At 47.2% G+C, this 15,212-nt stretch overlaps 1 protein-coding gene across 2 annotated transcripts in view; it reads right to left on the minus strand.

Moving 5' to 3' along the window:
* Positions 1–15,212, minus strand: part of LOC114855518 (receptor-type tyrosine-protein phosphatase gamma-like) — a 77,070-nt gene that overhangs the window by 55,282 nt on the left and 6,576 nt on the right. For both annotated transcript variants that reach the window (XM_029150718.3, XM_029150717.3), the window contains exon 2: positions 4,298–4,402. In XM_029150718.3, coding sequence (XP_029006551.1) covers positions 4,298–4,402 — 105 coding nt within the window. The remainder of the gene's footprint in view (positions 1–4,297; positions 4,403–15,212) is intronic.

The following is a 15,212-nucleotide window of genomic DNA, read 5'->3' on the forward strand; positions in this document are numbered from 1 at the left end:
TTGTAGGGGGTGTCATGCCGCCAGAGACAAAGTGCACTGCCTTCACAGGCAACCAGCCAATTTAAGGTTGTATGAATCACAGGGTTTAACATGTCAAAACTAACCAACCTACGAGGCGCAGGTCCCACTTGAAATCAACCCAGAAACTCTGCTTTGATATCTGTGCACATGTTCAAATAACTGTGTCCTTAAATAGATTCTTATTAAATATTAAAGGAATGACTTTCAGCCCTGTAGTATAATTTATGGTAGACAGGTTTATTTGAAACTAGCTTTTCAATTTTGATATACTTGAAGTGTATATATTTGAAATACAACAGTAAGTGTAGTAAAGAGTATAACTAAAGGGTTAATTAAAAAAAAAAAAAAAACAAACAACCCAGGCAATCAACAACAGTGAGTTACCTAATCTCGTTTTGTATCCTCTAAAGTACTAATTAAGTTGGATCAACATAGCAATTGATTGAAAATGACACTTCATTCACTTCATTATGTGAGACATGAGTGGAAAGATTGCTAATGATCATGGGCAACCTCGGTGAAGTGGAATAAAACATTCAGGCTGAGGGGGAAATATAATCCACACGTATCAGACAATCGCAGGCTCTCTCGGTGGCTGCAGCAGCCTGTCAGGGTGGCTTCCGTCCAAACATCCATGACTGCTGGATTAACGGGGGGGAAAAGACAGTGGGCGCCTCGTCCATGTGAAGCAGTTAGAAGTGTGACAACCCGGACGCGTGGCGCTTTTACAGCCACATCGGCGTTTTGCAGGTAGACTGTCGTGTTATCTGCAGAATGTCAACACCATCCAGTGCAATGCAGATTTTACTAGTTCTCACACTGCAAATCAAAGCTTCTCATCAGTCTGAAATTACGTGCCAGTCAATTCAGATTTGACCAGATGTCAATTTCCCTCACATACATTCTCCACGTCGCATCTCGGCGTCGCCGCTTGTTGTTTTGCTTTTCATTCTGCTCACTGTCACAGGGATCAAACATAATGCGCGTGCAAACGCACATTGAGGTGCTCCAACTGTTGTGCCGTAATTAAGGCGGAACAATAAATCACCGAGGGTGCAGTCAGACGCAAACCGCCACCTATGTTGGCCAAAAAGACGGAGCGGCGGCGACGCAGGGCAGGCGAGGGAAACCAACAGAAGATGTGAAAACCCGCAGAGATATAAAAAGGGGAAAAAATGATGCATAGCCCTGCTCCTGTGGGAGTCTTATGGTGAGTATGATATCATCCCTCTTATGAAAAATGCCTCCACACACGCACGCCGCATGCCTTAAATAACTTTTAATCAAATTTCAGGGTGTGGGTTTCGAGGCTACTTACATCAAGGTTCATAACCAACACATGCGGGAAGGTGACATGTCGTGGAATGATAAGAGCTCTCGTTGCAGCGCGGGCCTCTTCGCCCTCTCTCTGCTTTGAACTTCAGTAAAATGCAGACGCCGGCTATTGAAGAATACCGGCGCGGTTGCGACGCCGTTGATGGCTCTCCATAATGCAACAATTCAAGCCATTAAGCCACTTATTGCCACGCGTCCGAATCAATGTGGGAAATGTGTATTCTGCTGTTTTCAGATCACGTACCAACATTTGATGGATCTGGACAGAACTGGACGGTTGGTCCTCGGCTGTGGCTCACTGTTCCACGTCCGTCGGACCGGACCCTCCCACGGCGGGGAGCGGAGGGCGTGGACGGCGTGTGTGGAACAATGGGCAGCTGGGGCCGCTGTACGGCACGCTGCGTTCTCCTCCACGTCGCTCACCGGGTCGGAGCCGGCCCCGCGCCGCTGCCTCCGCGGCTCCGGGCTAATCCTACTGTGTGCATTTCTTTTACACTCACTTGCACAGAGCAAATGCGCTTAATAACCATTTAGCTGCTAAGGCACGCTTGTCTGTTCCCCATTCACAGCCTTGGCCACTAATTACCTCACCAAAGCAATGGACATTTCTGGGTTCCTCAATGCTTCCCTTTTTCCCCAGCACAATCAGCCCAGCTGCCTTCACCGGTAGGAATCAGTGATGTGCACAAGCCTGAAGTGAATGTCCAAAACCGACTCATGTCGGCCAGTGCCCCAACAGGATGTTTGCTCTTTTTTTTTGGTCCACCATGCCTAAAATAAATAAATAAATAAATAAAAGAACATTAAGAGATCCCATCTTCGCCTAATTACCAGCCTGCCTCTAGTTAAGCGAGCTTGGAACCGGGCGCAGGGATTTCAGAGCATTAGCACAAAGCTGAACTCCTCTAAAACATTAGAAACTAGAAGCATCAAAACAGCCCGGAGCGCAGACGTTTTACAAACACATCAGCCTGTCAAGCAAAAAGCATATGGCCCTAAAATTTAACTGACCAAGAAAAGGCTCCGAAGCTTAGTGAGGGTCGATATCTTCATTACAAAAGCAGACAACAACACTGGAGCCCGCTTCGGCGCAGGATTGATCTCAAGAAGAAGAAGAATCCCAGCCAGCAAATACAGCGCAGTGATCATGATTAAAACATCGCTTTCTTTTTAAGTTCACCCCTTTGATTTGATTTCATTGTACAGTCAGATTATTTTACAAATGCATACATGCGGTAAATATATAATAAACATGCACAAGGAATGTTTGCAGGTGCCCTTGTTTGCTTAACCTTCTGTCACTCCAAACCCTAAATCCAGCATAACGTAGAGGTCCCTCTGCTCCCTGCTCACAGTAGGTAAGTAACGGTAAGTATTAAAGATGATAAAAGCAAACTCTGTTCCCGAAAGTGAAATTCCGGCATAATGGAGTCGCTATCATTAGAAATGCTTGTGTAAAGAGCCGCAACCGCACCTGGTGAGCGACACACACCTTGTAGATAGTGAAAAAGCAATCACGCTTCAACAGTCAAAGCAGACGCTCTGTCACCGCCCCCGCTTGACAACTGGGGGAGAGGACGATCCCCACGATGAGTGACACGAATAGCAAACAAACCCGGGTCCAGGGGAGGCGGCGGTCCTGTGACGTGGGCACTCGCAGCAGCAGGGCCCCGAAACAAAACGCTCCACGCTCACGGCGCTAATGCACTGCAGCAGCAGAGGGGCCAAGTTATTTGCCGGGTGGTGTTTTGGACCTTGGAACCTGTTAATGTAATTTTGCTCACTGGTCCTCCCTTCCCGCGCTCTTCCAGTGAGGTGCCCTCGATCAAAGCGCGTAACCCCCATTTCCCAGCAGGCCCGCTCGGTGGCCGGCGCAGGCCTGCGCTCGCACGAGGGCGTGCGGCTGAGTGCGGAGCGTTAATGTGAAAGAAAAACCTGTGCTTATCAAAACTCTGGCCTGCCATAAATCCACCTGTTGGCACACACCTGGTTCAACACAATGTTACTAGAACCGTCCAGTCATTTATTATGCCAAATTTCTTATATCTAAGCACATAATTAACCCATAATGTAATGAAGAAGATTTAATACATCTAACAAGCCGAATAAAATAAATATAAAATAATAAATTATTTTTAATTATATATAAATTCTACATTTGTGCTCCGCAGTTTGCTGCCATCAGGGAGCAGACTTTAAAAATACTGCTCCAAGTACAAAAGTGCACGTAATGAATCATGTATTAGAGGATACGTCTGACTGTCCAATTTGTTAAGCTAGATCACCGAGAAATTAGAGGAGGCAAGCCTAAACTCACTGACGCATTAAAAGCATGTGTTTATTAACAGGACCGGTGGCAGGAAGTGAACCCGCTGCACATTGGACCGGGCCTATTGTGCACTTCACATTACCGTGGAATTGATAAAGACACCTGCTGACAGCACGGACGTCGTAAATGGTTCTAAGCATCTCCCTTAATGCCGTTTGTTCGACTCCTGTTTTCGGAGGCACCGCGCGTTAAATAAAAGTAGCTTTAATTTGTGCACACAATAAGGACTCCTGATCCAAACCTGATGATAAATAAATGCATTTTAATAAGTCAACTCATTATTTGTGGTTTCTCACAGCTGGCAAAAACATAATCTAAACATCGGCTCAGTTTGCCATATGTCAGCGCTTTTATCTCACCGGCGCATTAGTATAATTACAGCTATTAAGAGCAATGAAAACATACAGTGCAGGTAGGCTATAATACGTCAACTAAATGCCTAATTCACACCATCTGACTGCAGCGGCAAAGGGGGAAACAGAGGTTACTGGCAGAATGGCAGGCAGAAATAGGAAAGACGGATCAGCGAGGTAGAGCAGAGGTGAGCGAGTCAAAGAAATGCATTTCCCGTCCCGCGAAGGCTTTCTGGTCTGCACACAAATGAGAGCTCACCTGAATAGGACCAGTACGGGTCACCAGCTGCTCTCCTCTCCCTCATTACATCCGCGCTCCCATGATGCCCGTCTGCGGCGTGGTGAGGCTGGCCACCCGACACAACTGTGGGAGGCAGAAATAGAGGTCAGAGAAATCACAGCGAAGGAAAAGGTTTGTGTAGATCCTACACTGAATAAGTACCATCTACGTATATATGGAACATTCTATTTATGAAATGGTGGCAGGCATTTAATAATCATCATGGTGTTTGTGTTTAATGGACTAAATGGATTTCGGTATCTGCTCCTGTTAAGCAGCTGCTGCAGCGACTCTCAGCCAGGACTGTAAACCCCACAGGTGACAGCAGCTGAAGCACACTTCAACAAGGATAACTTGTACTCAGTATCTTTAGGTTCCTCTACCCACAGAGGTATTTTGACAAATGACAGTTTCCTGGAGTTCCTCGCCTCACAGTCAGAACCAATGAAAACAGGAGCACAAGCAACGGCAGCGAGCGCGTAGGAAAAAAAAAACGGCATCCTTTTAGCCCAGGTGCCGTCATTTGGCACAAAGCCCTAATGGATGGTAATGATCACCGCTATCAGGGACACAACAGGAGGAGCTTTTCCTGTACCCTCTGGGTAGGAGTGGGAGAAAACAAAAAAACAGAGGCAGTCTTCAGTGCTTCCTGCTCTCTTAACGATAAAGTCAATCAATCAAATCCTTTAAAGCAGCACGGCCCGAGAAAGAAAAGATAATAATAAATCGATGGCACAATCTGTACTTTGCAGTGTATGTATGGGCACAATTAGGCCCGACGGATTCCCCGTTGAGCTCTGATGTGGAAACTCTATTTAGTCAAACGCAGGCACCTTATCTTGCAGGGAGTGTAGACAACCGTGTCTTCAGGGCACGAATGTCTGTGACATCTTAGGGCAACAACAACAGTTAAGTTCTCCGGGGAGAGTCTCCTCCACGGAGGCTGCCTCCGCCAGTGGAGGAGCAAATGTCTGTATGTAAATGTCGGAAACCATCGTGTAGCGCCGGTAAAATGAGAGTTTTATGTGGCTCCGAGCAGCCGCGGCGTTCGTGGCGCTGGCGGCTCGCGAGGCTCCCGCGGCGACGACGAGCAGGTCATCCAGCGGCGAAGGGCCGCCGTGACCACAGCACAACAACACAATAACACTAACACAATTTATACTGGTGTGTGAGAATTAGTCACCCGCTTTCCATTTGTACTTACACATATGGCGCGGTGCTGCATCATGACACCGTAACCATGACAACCGTGTACATCACGCTCGCCCCGTGCACCCATGGGGTTAAAGGCAGGTTCAGAACAACAGCACAGGTCCCCGGACTCGCGGTGCCGATCCGCCATTAGACGGGCTTCATCAGCACCGCCACACATCAAACACCGGCGCACGTTCACACGCACACATCTCCAGCCACTTAAGACGAGCTCAGCTCTTGCTAATAGTTGCATCATTACCGGGGATTAATTAAACTAAGCGCTACATCAAGCCAAGTGTTTCCTCGCACTCAGAGTCGGTCTCCAAAAGTCGACTCCACTCCACTCGCACAGTGTTTACCAGATCAAATTCGCCGCTCGAAGGGGAGTCACGGAGGCTACGCGGGCAGAGTCATAAATGGCCGCCTTGTTATTTTCAGATGTATCAAATCACAATGGGGGAAACACGGGTTAACGTAAGGCGTGAAACGGAGACGGAGGGAGTCTCTGCGGTGGAGACTCGCAGCACATATGAAGGCAGGTTGTGAAACAGGAGGGCTGCACCGACTTTGATCAGAGAGCATAGGAGACAGCACCAAGTCAACAGTTTACACTCATCCGTGTCAGCCGTCCCCTGTGGGCAAAGGATTAAAGCCACAGCATTTTTGATGGAGCAGGGCAGACAACACAGTTTGTGTCAGGCCTGAAGAAAACCGAGGAGAGCTGCGCCTCGCCTCAGACGAGGCGGGTTTACTTGATCTTAAATACTAAAAACACAAGCCAGCATCAAATATTAAAGAGGGAGTGAAAAGTTCGGTCAAAACCCTATTTACATTTTTGGCACCGTGAAAAATTACATCCGAGTATTTTTTTGGGAAACTCCAAGGAACAGAGGGAGGCTAAAAAAAACTAACAAAAAAAAAAAAAACACACACACACAACCAGCACCTAGTAGTACAATGTCTAAGCATACAGAATCATTTTCCATTTTTCATTGCCCTGAGGGCAGTTAAATCATCTACAACACCATTAAGCCCTGCTATTTGTTCCATAATATCACACTCAACAACAAGCCAAGAACCCCTGAGAGCCCTTGAAAAACAGCAGCCTAACAACAACCACAGGAGCGTTTAGCTTGCATTAGTCATTGGGGGCCGGAGTTACAATATCAATCTTTTCACCAGCGCTCGCATCAGGTATGTGAGGGACAGCTGGGCCGGCTCGTCCCAGTCACCGGGAGCATTATTAGGCTATCAAACGCATCCTGAGGTACAACCACCGTGCAATTTGGGTAAACAAAACAAGGAGATGGATTCTACTCTACCTGCGACGCAGACGCACATGGAAACCACAGCGGATTATTGCCTGGGTGTTTTAGGAGGGCAGGGATGGAATTACTGTGTCTGTGTTCTGTTTTGCTGCCTATAGTCAAATCCAGGTCCATAAGGTCCAATCTGTGCACCGACACACAGGTAAACAGGAGAAAGCGGTTTATTTCAACATCTACACCCGAACGCGTCGTAAGATGCCGTCTGGTTTACGGCTCACGCAGCTGAAAATAGAAAATAGAACACTATAAATAAAATGCTGGGCCTAAAAATAGAGCGCCGGCTTTGCTCGTCTTCCATATTTCTTTGTTCCCGATTTAAATAAGTAGGGAAGCCGCGGGCCCCGGGAGCAGGCGCATCAGACTCGGCGCCTCCTGACACTTGTGGGATCAGCAGGACGTCCGTACTCCCCATTGGCCACTGCAGCACCAGCTGCTCAGATGCTCAGATGCTCGCACGTAAACCAGAGACAAAGGACGAAGCGGCGAATTAAGGCACAGCAAGTGAAGCAGGACCGTGTGCAACAATGCGGAATGGGCTTAAAATAAGGGCAACGTTTAGTTCTGCTGAGGGCGACGTCTGATGCAGCATCATCGAACCAGGTAGCACGTTCATTCTATCAAAGCGGTGCCGTCGTCACATTATACTGTTGGGTTTTGCATAAAACCTTAAAACCTCTTCCACCTTAAACTGGGAACACATGGCAGCTGCCACAACCCATTATCACATTTTCATATTCATATTTCGAAATCTAAATATCAGGCTGGAGTCAAGCGTCTCTCAGAGCCGCAGCAAGTCGCCCGGCAGCGCCGCTGACACCCCCCACCACCACCACCCCCCCGGTCGGGCGCGGGCTTTATTTAACGGCGTGTGTTCATGCGTCTAATGAAGGCCTGGATCAGAAAAGTGGCTACGCTTTCCACAAGCCACTCAGTGTGTATTTTTAACAGTCTCCTCCTCCGTTGTGCTGCTTTACATTCACACAATTACACAGACATTTTGACAGCGGTGGACAGGGAGGCACAGCTCATTCACATCACCCATCCCCATTTTCTCAGCTAGAGCTTTAATTAGAGGCAGAGAGGTGTCGTATCATTAAATTTACTAATTAGACAAAGTACAGTCTAAACAACTTTTACATTATTCTGCCTGAATTCGAATTCAACAGAACTGAACTGTGCTTTTAAAGGCATCATGAGAATGTATGTTTTTATATATATATAAAAATATAGTTATATATAGAGCAGCCTCTTGATGCAAAATGGTTGTGCATATGAGGAACAAATGTGCATGCTGAAGGAGACAGCTGCAGTCTGTGCACTCTCATCTGCAATGCATAGAGCAAACTGTCAAACCTAAGGACATCTGCTCAGCTTTCCGATTTGAGGAATTACTAACAAATACATTTGTGACAAACACATACATTTCAAATGTGCTCGTTTTATTCGAAACAGCAAATACTCTCGGCCGGCCCACATACGAGGCGTTTCGTGCTTAGCAGATGAACAAGATGGGGGGAAAAAGGGGGGGGGGGTAGTAAGTGAAGCTCGATTTGGAGCATTTCTCGAGAAGTGGGCGACGTGGCTAGATTTCCCCGGAAGTGTTCAAGTCGCACCAAAGACGTCGGGAACATGAGAGCTGTCGCGATGAGCCAAGCACGCGGCACCGGGGGAGCCGAGACCGAGGGCTTCAACAATGATGAAACGACCCAACTCCCAACGCAGCGGCGCTGCTGGAAAGGCGAACAATGAACCCGCACAGCGGATCCTGATGAGCATATTATTCAAGTTGAAAATCTTTACTAATGCTTTCCTCATCAGCCCGTGGAGAGATATTGAAATCGGAGGCTCATCCGGGCTGTGTGAACTCGGCCCCGGCCCGCGTGGCTGCATGCGGTCGCGCTCCTGGCGAGTGGGCGGGCGGCGTCCTGGGGAATCTCCTCCTCAAGCTCCATTAGACGTTGAGCGGGCTTCAGGAGAGCCTGCTCTGGTGCTTTGTGGCATTGGACACGTCGATACATAGCGGCTGATAGGTGCTCCGTGGGGTTCGGGCCGGGGGAACATGAGAGCCAGTCAGGGCATCAATACAGACATCAACAAGCAAGTGGCCACTACAAGTCAGACCCGCTCTCCTCTGTGGAAGGTACAGGCCTGCGAGCGCCTCCGGTGTTCTCCAGTGAATGTCAATTACGCTGCAGATGTGCGCACAGGTCACATTGGAGGACTTTGTCGCCAGCAGTGAGCAGACTCCATGGGGCCGGTATGTTTGCCTCCGCGGCGCTGGGCGGCTCTCGTCGTAATCGCCGGTCTCCAGGCGGCGCCTCCGCGCTCCTGAGACCGGCAAACATTCCTGATCTGATACCGAGCAACCTGGAGAGAGAGCGAGGGTGGACGAGGGCGAGCGACGACGCTCATTCTGCTTCTCCGCTTGCCAGTGGTCACTTTTATTTCCAGCAACGGATTTACAACAACTGTGCTTCCTAAATGGAAAGATTGATATTCTGGTAGGGGAACTGACTTAGTGTAGTACTGTAGCAACATGCTGTTCATTTATTAATGAACCCTGTATTTACACAGCTAGAGGCTAGAAAGCTGTTGAAGGGGACATCAGTGCCCTTTGGCCAAAGACATGTAGCCATATTACAGCACAATTAAGCCCAGTTCAAGTTGTTTCTTCAGAAATTAAACTTAACTAAATTCAGAAAACTAATTTACCAATTCTCCCTTGACACTTGGACTTAATGACTTTTTCCTTTTCTCCATTATGAGCGTGTCTGTGAGCCTGTTTTCATGTTAATTGACAAGAAGTGCTTCAGCACATTCGTCGCCGAGATGGGATGTTTTTGTCAATGCCGCGCAAGGTGCCGAAAGCCTAAAATACAACCTCATGCACGAGAGATAAAGACGAGTGGGGGAGAAGTGAGTGAAAGTCGAGACTAACTTTTTTTAATAAGTAAAAAAACAAAGACAAAGCAAACACACCCACGTACACAAACATAGGCACTGTGTGTACATAACCGCGTTGGACCTCCTCCCAAACAGAAAACACTTCTGTTGCGTTTCATTTGGGAACTTGCACAACAAAAGGAAGCAGAATAGGAGGAAGGGCATGGGAGGCACTCTCAACTCTCTCATTGTGCCACCCCTGCTCTGCAGCCTATTCTCTATACTTATCTTGCAAACAGCGGATGAAGCCGTGTCATTTTAATCAAATCCGAAAGTGTCACCAATTGTCAACCCACTCGCGGCTCAGACGCCCGCATTCCTTGCACTTCTGCCGCCTCCTTAGCGAAAGGTGCCGCGAAGATCCGTATTGTCTGTGTTATAATATTACAGAAGTCAGAGGTGATGAGGCCTGAGCAGCACATTTTGTCATGTGTTACACTGTTCTCCAACCCCTTACAACAAGGAATAAGTGAGAAACACAGCACATCAAACATCAGACTTTGACAGAGCATGTGGGCGAAAAGGTCTAGATGAATGTCTCTAGTGTATTCGTTCTTCCTTCAATAGAAAAAAAAAGAGGAGGGAAAAAAACCCTCACATCCTGGCATTTATTCTCTATTCACAAGGAGCCGGCAAAGAGCTATTGTTCTGTTGTCTGACCAAAACTGATTCTTTTATGAATTAAAATTGCAAGGTTTCCTGTGGAGGAGGCGATGTTTAACACAGCTCCCCAGGCACAGGCTAAATGCAGCCAGAGGAAAGGGTTAACCTATACTGCAGGCCTAATGTGGAATGTGCTAGTAAGGCAATGCCGGTACAGTGTATTAAGCGCATTACATAGCGAGAGTGCTCCCTGATTGAGTGCATCAGGGACTCTGATGAAAACCATTAACGAGATTAAACAAAATCAGCGCCGGTGACCTCCTCACTGGACCCGCTCCGGCTCCCTCCTTGCGGCGACAATAAACAACCCCCGGACTCCGCGCAACGGCCGGACCCGCACGGAACCGGCTGGACAGCGTCGAGGAAAATTTACCGCGTAAAGTGAGGTTTTCAATTTTCAATATGTGGCAAGTGGATGGCTTAAGTGCCGCGAGCATGTGAGGTCATTCCTCGGGACGCGGCGCGCAGCCCTGCGTGAATTGTCTAGTTATTGATTCTGAAATAAATTCAACTGCCTCTGGTGGAAACATTACACTCCTCACAAACTACTGGTGTTCATGAGTTGTGATGGGTCATTACTGGCGATGTAAATGGGCCCATCCACCTCAACAGGTAGAGTGTGACAGTGATACCGGCAGACCAGGGATTTGATTATGGCTCAGGACACACGGGCTGAAAATGTGTGGCTGTAGCAAAAATAATGTGATTTAGACTCCATACGACAACATCTTGTAAAGCTATAAATTACAACTACCACGCTGTTGGGTTTTTTTATAATGTGGCATCAAATGTGCCTTTGTAGAAAACATCTGCCTAGTTCTGGTGAAAAATAGCCAACCTGCAGCAAACGGGCCAAATGACTCAATGTTAGCAATAAATAATACCACTGCGCCAGAACTTTGCATGCATCACTTCCAGAGAGGATCTTCATGGCTGCCCGAGGCCATACAAGCGGCCCGACCTCCTCCCTTCCTCTTTAACTGCGCTTTGATGTTGGACTCTAATCAATACTTGAAGGCTGAATTTAGAAGCGATAAATAAAACCATGAAGAGCAATGCACTCAATGGCTCTGTAACGGCTGCTTCAGTCATCCCGCTAGTCTGTAATGCTCCCCGCTCGCAGTCCATTATGTCTTTTTCAAGGTCCTTTCAAGGACCAAAATATGAATACAATTCTGCTTAAATAATTAGACATTGTACAAACCCAACACAAAGGCAGTGGGGGAGCGGTCTGATGAGAATGACTGGCGCCAAGGTCTTCCCTGCAAAAGGTCATTAGTGCTGTGACCCCCTCTATTCATGATGCCACACCTTTCCCATACACACCCAGAATCTAACTAGAAGATCAAAGGAATTCATGATTTCATGCTAAGCTGTTCTGTCTCTCCAGTAGATGCCATTATTCCCAGTACACAGAGACAAACACAGCCATGAAATAGAAACAGTTACACTTTCATAAGAGCTACTGGCTACATTTGTAAATGTGAACTGTAGTATATTTACGAGTTCCAGGCTCTATTTCATTACAAACAGAGGAAGTCAAACGTGTATATGAAAGTCACACACACGTAAATCCTGGACGCCAGTTCCACCAGTGGCCAAAGGAAATCGAAAATGCTCCTGGCGGCTGATTGTAGAGGTATCGTGCCGAAACGAAATCGAGATGTGCATCACGGAGAGATGGCCCCTAATTAGCCAAAGGGGATTACAAGAGTGCTACAGTGCCCATCGTCCATGCCAACATATAACTCTTGACAAATGAGGACATCTGCTCAGACCACGGCTTCGCCACATTCTTCTTTGGCCTCGCTTTCATACATGGCAGCGTGGCGGTTCTATGTTAAGATATGAAAGCTCATCCCAAATCTGGTCGGCAGTTAAGACTATGAATAGATAACTGCGGCCACCTTGGCAACAATTTCATATCACCTTCGTGTAGTGAAACTTTCAGAAGCAGGGAGAAAAAAACGGGCCAATAAACATGAGATCGAATGCAAAGAGGAACAGAAGCAAACAAAGGCTAAAGAAGAAAAAAAACAGCCCTGGATTGAGCAGCTTCTGGCTGTGACTCAAATGTAATGATTCCAATCAAGCGGCGACAACACAGATGAGTGGAGAACGTGTAAGCTGCACTTCTTATGGCGCGATACATGCTGCTCCAAGAGAGTCTAAGACTGCGTTTGCACTGAACTCAAGGCAAAAATACTCCAAGATCTCTACAGCAAAGTCAATACATTTTCCTGCCGCCGCCTCTGACGCAAGTGGTGATTTTAGCAGCGAGCGTTAGAAAAGAGCCGGTGGAGTGTGGCCTGCTTGTTTAACAGGCCTTGGCGGCCCACAGTCAATGGTGCCGGCGTGCTCCCCTCCAGCGGCACCTTCGGACCCCGGGCCCCCGGACATTATCCACTACTAACAATGTGCAAACTGCATATTTTCATTTAGAGCCATATTCGGCGTTGCCAGTTACAGCTCCCTCCACGTTGAGGTCCGTCACGCGCTTTGCATATACAGGTCCGCACAGGCAACCTGCACTGGGATGGAGACGTTAACCCACACGCCTGAACCGTTGGCAGTCGTCTCACAGGCCTGACCCTCACCCCACACATTACTCATTCACTCACTCGCTCGCTCACTTTCTACCGCTTTGTCCTCGCGAGGGTGGCAGGCGCGCTGGAGCCCATCCCAGCTGTCAATCGGCCGAGAGGCAGGGTCCACCCTTGACAGGCCCCTATAGATTACAGTTTACTCATCCACAGTCCATAGTTTAAGAGCTTAGGCTGCCTGCAGTGTGTTTAACAAGCTGGATGAAACTATTTGACTCATTGTTTATGTACCACCCAAGCCTATTACTCTCTCTATATATATTGATACCGATCTCTTTAGATGTAGAAGCATAGATAAAGTGAATGTCCTCATGGTTGCCCTGTGGATCCTATTTAATAAAATCTGATGATTGGAATATTCGTAGACCTGAATACAAGATTAACCTCTTCCATTTTATGTCGCCGTCGCCGGTTTCAGCGTCTGCTTCTAAACATTCCAGCCACAGATGACAGCGGTGAGATCAGCGAGGCTGTGGAGGCAGAGCGCTCGCTCGCTCCCACCGGCCTTATGCTGGCTGTTAAGTGCGGGGACAGATGATCTCCAGAATCCCTGAGTGATTGCCGGTTACCTGGGGACAGATCTCCGCTCGGCCGTGGTAAACACTAGTGTTGGGAGGTTTAGATTGGCTGCATCGAAAACATACAGCAGTCGTCACACACCTTTAGCTCACAGTCACGGAGCCTGAGACGGGCGGACACGCAGGAATTTGTACAACACCGCCGCTCAAATTACCCAGGGATCAACTAGGAGGTGTTTTTTTGTTTGTTTGTTTGTTTTTTTAACACTTTTGCTCGTTCAATTGTTGACGGTGTTCGCACACAAATTCTTAAGACCCTATAATAAATATTTGAGTTGTGTTTGGCAAGAAAGCGCAAAACAAAGCCTTTCTGGAATATGAAAATGTCAAAGGAAAAGGCCACGGTATTCAAATCCCTAGTTAATCAGGGTTTCATTACCAGGAGAGTTTGAATGTTTGTGGTGAAGAACGGAAACATTTGCATTCCCCAAAGGGAGGCATGTCAACAGGATCGATAGGCTACTTTTTAAACTCCTATTCCGCCTCCAAAAAAAACCCAACTCAGCACAACCTCTCGGCTGGAAATCTCTGAAATTAACCAGCAGCAAATACTCACAGTAGACAAAGCTGAGCTGGAAAAGGTCTACCACCAGCTCAAATGCCTCGCTGTCTCTTCAATAACGTGGTTAAACACCAATGACCCCCCTTCAGTGTCGTTTCAGAGCTTTTTGTAGAATTAGGGGAAGCTCCCAGAGAGACTGCCCAAGTTTGTGGGAGAAACAAACACAGCATCAATCTCATTCTCAACCCAGAGGAAGGAGCCTGGTGACGGATCTCTGGGGGTGTTAATCTAATTCACCGAAGAATTTATGAAAGGTCTGCTAGACTGCATTTGACTAAAGCTAATATTCTTTATTTTTTTTAATGTCTTAATGGCTGGTTCATATGCTGCAATATGAAGCTGGGTATAAAAGGAGAATAACACGGGGCATGGTTAAATGAAAAATATGCCATTAAGCTATGATGTTTATTTAACATCCCCTCAATCTGGGTGTTTTGGCCAAATCTACCATTATATATTTAAACTTCTAACCGTTTGCAATGAACAAATAAAACAAAAGCACAACACAACTATTGTTTCAAGTGCTTTCTCCAAAACTGCCACCGCTGCAGTTTTATCCGGCCCCTTGTGAAAAGAGCCCCTTCTGCAAGCGCGCATTTGCAAACAGGTACTGTGTAAAGACAGAACACATCAAGTACCTGAAGTGGCCAGGGGTTTGTCGAGTGTCATGTCTGACTGCATGGCAAATATGTTCGGAGACGAGATCACTGCCTTTCACCGGCAAGGAAATGGATACAAATAGACAGGGAAGGCAGTGAATATTCTGGGACGCACCACTGGAACCACGCTTTGCAATTTCAAAGTGAAGGGAACAGAGGCTACACTACCTGGACATGCCAGCAAAAGGAAGCTGCCAATTGCTGTAACTAGATTTCAGAGGTGGCAGGCGGAAAAAAAAAAAAAAAAAAAAAAAGCCCTTGAGTGACTGCTAAAGACCTCCAGCAAGTTTCCAGACAGGCCTTTCAGTTTTGGTTTGTAAAGTGGGGCGTACAACAAACAAGAATAAAAGGTGTCAAAGACATA

This window comes from Betta splendens, chromosome 5, assembly GCF_900634795.4.
Source record: "Betta splendens chromosome 5, fBetSpl5.4, whole genome shotgun sequence".
NCBI lineage: Eukaryota > Metazoa > Chordata > Actinopteri > Anabantiformes > Osphronemidae > Betta > Betta splendens.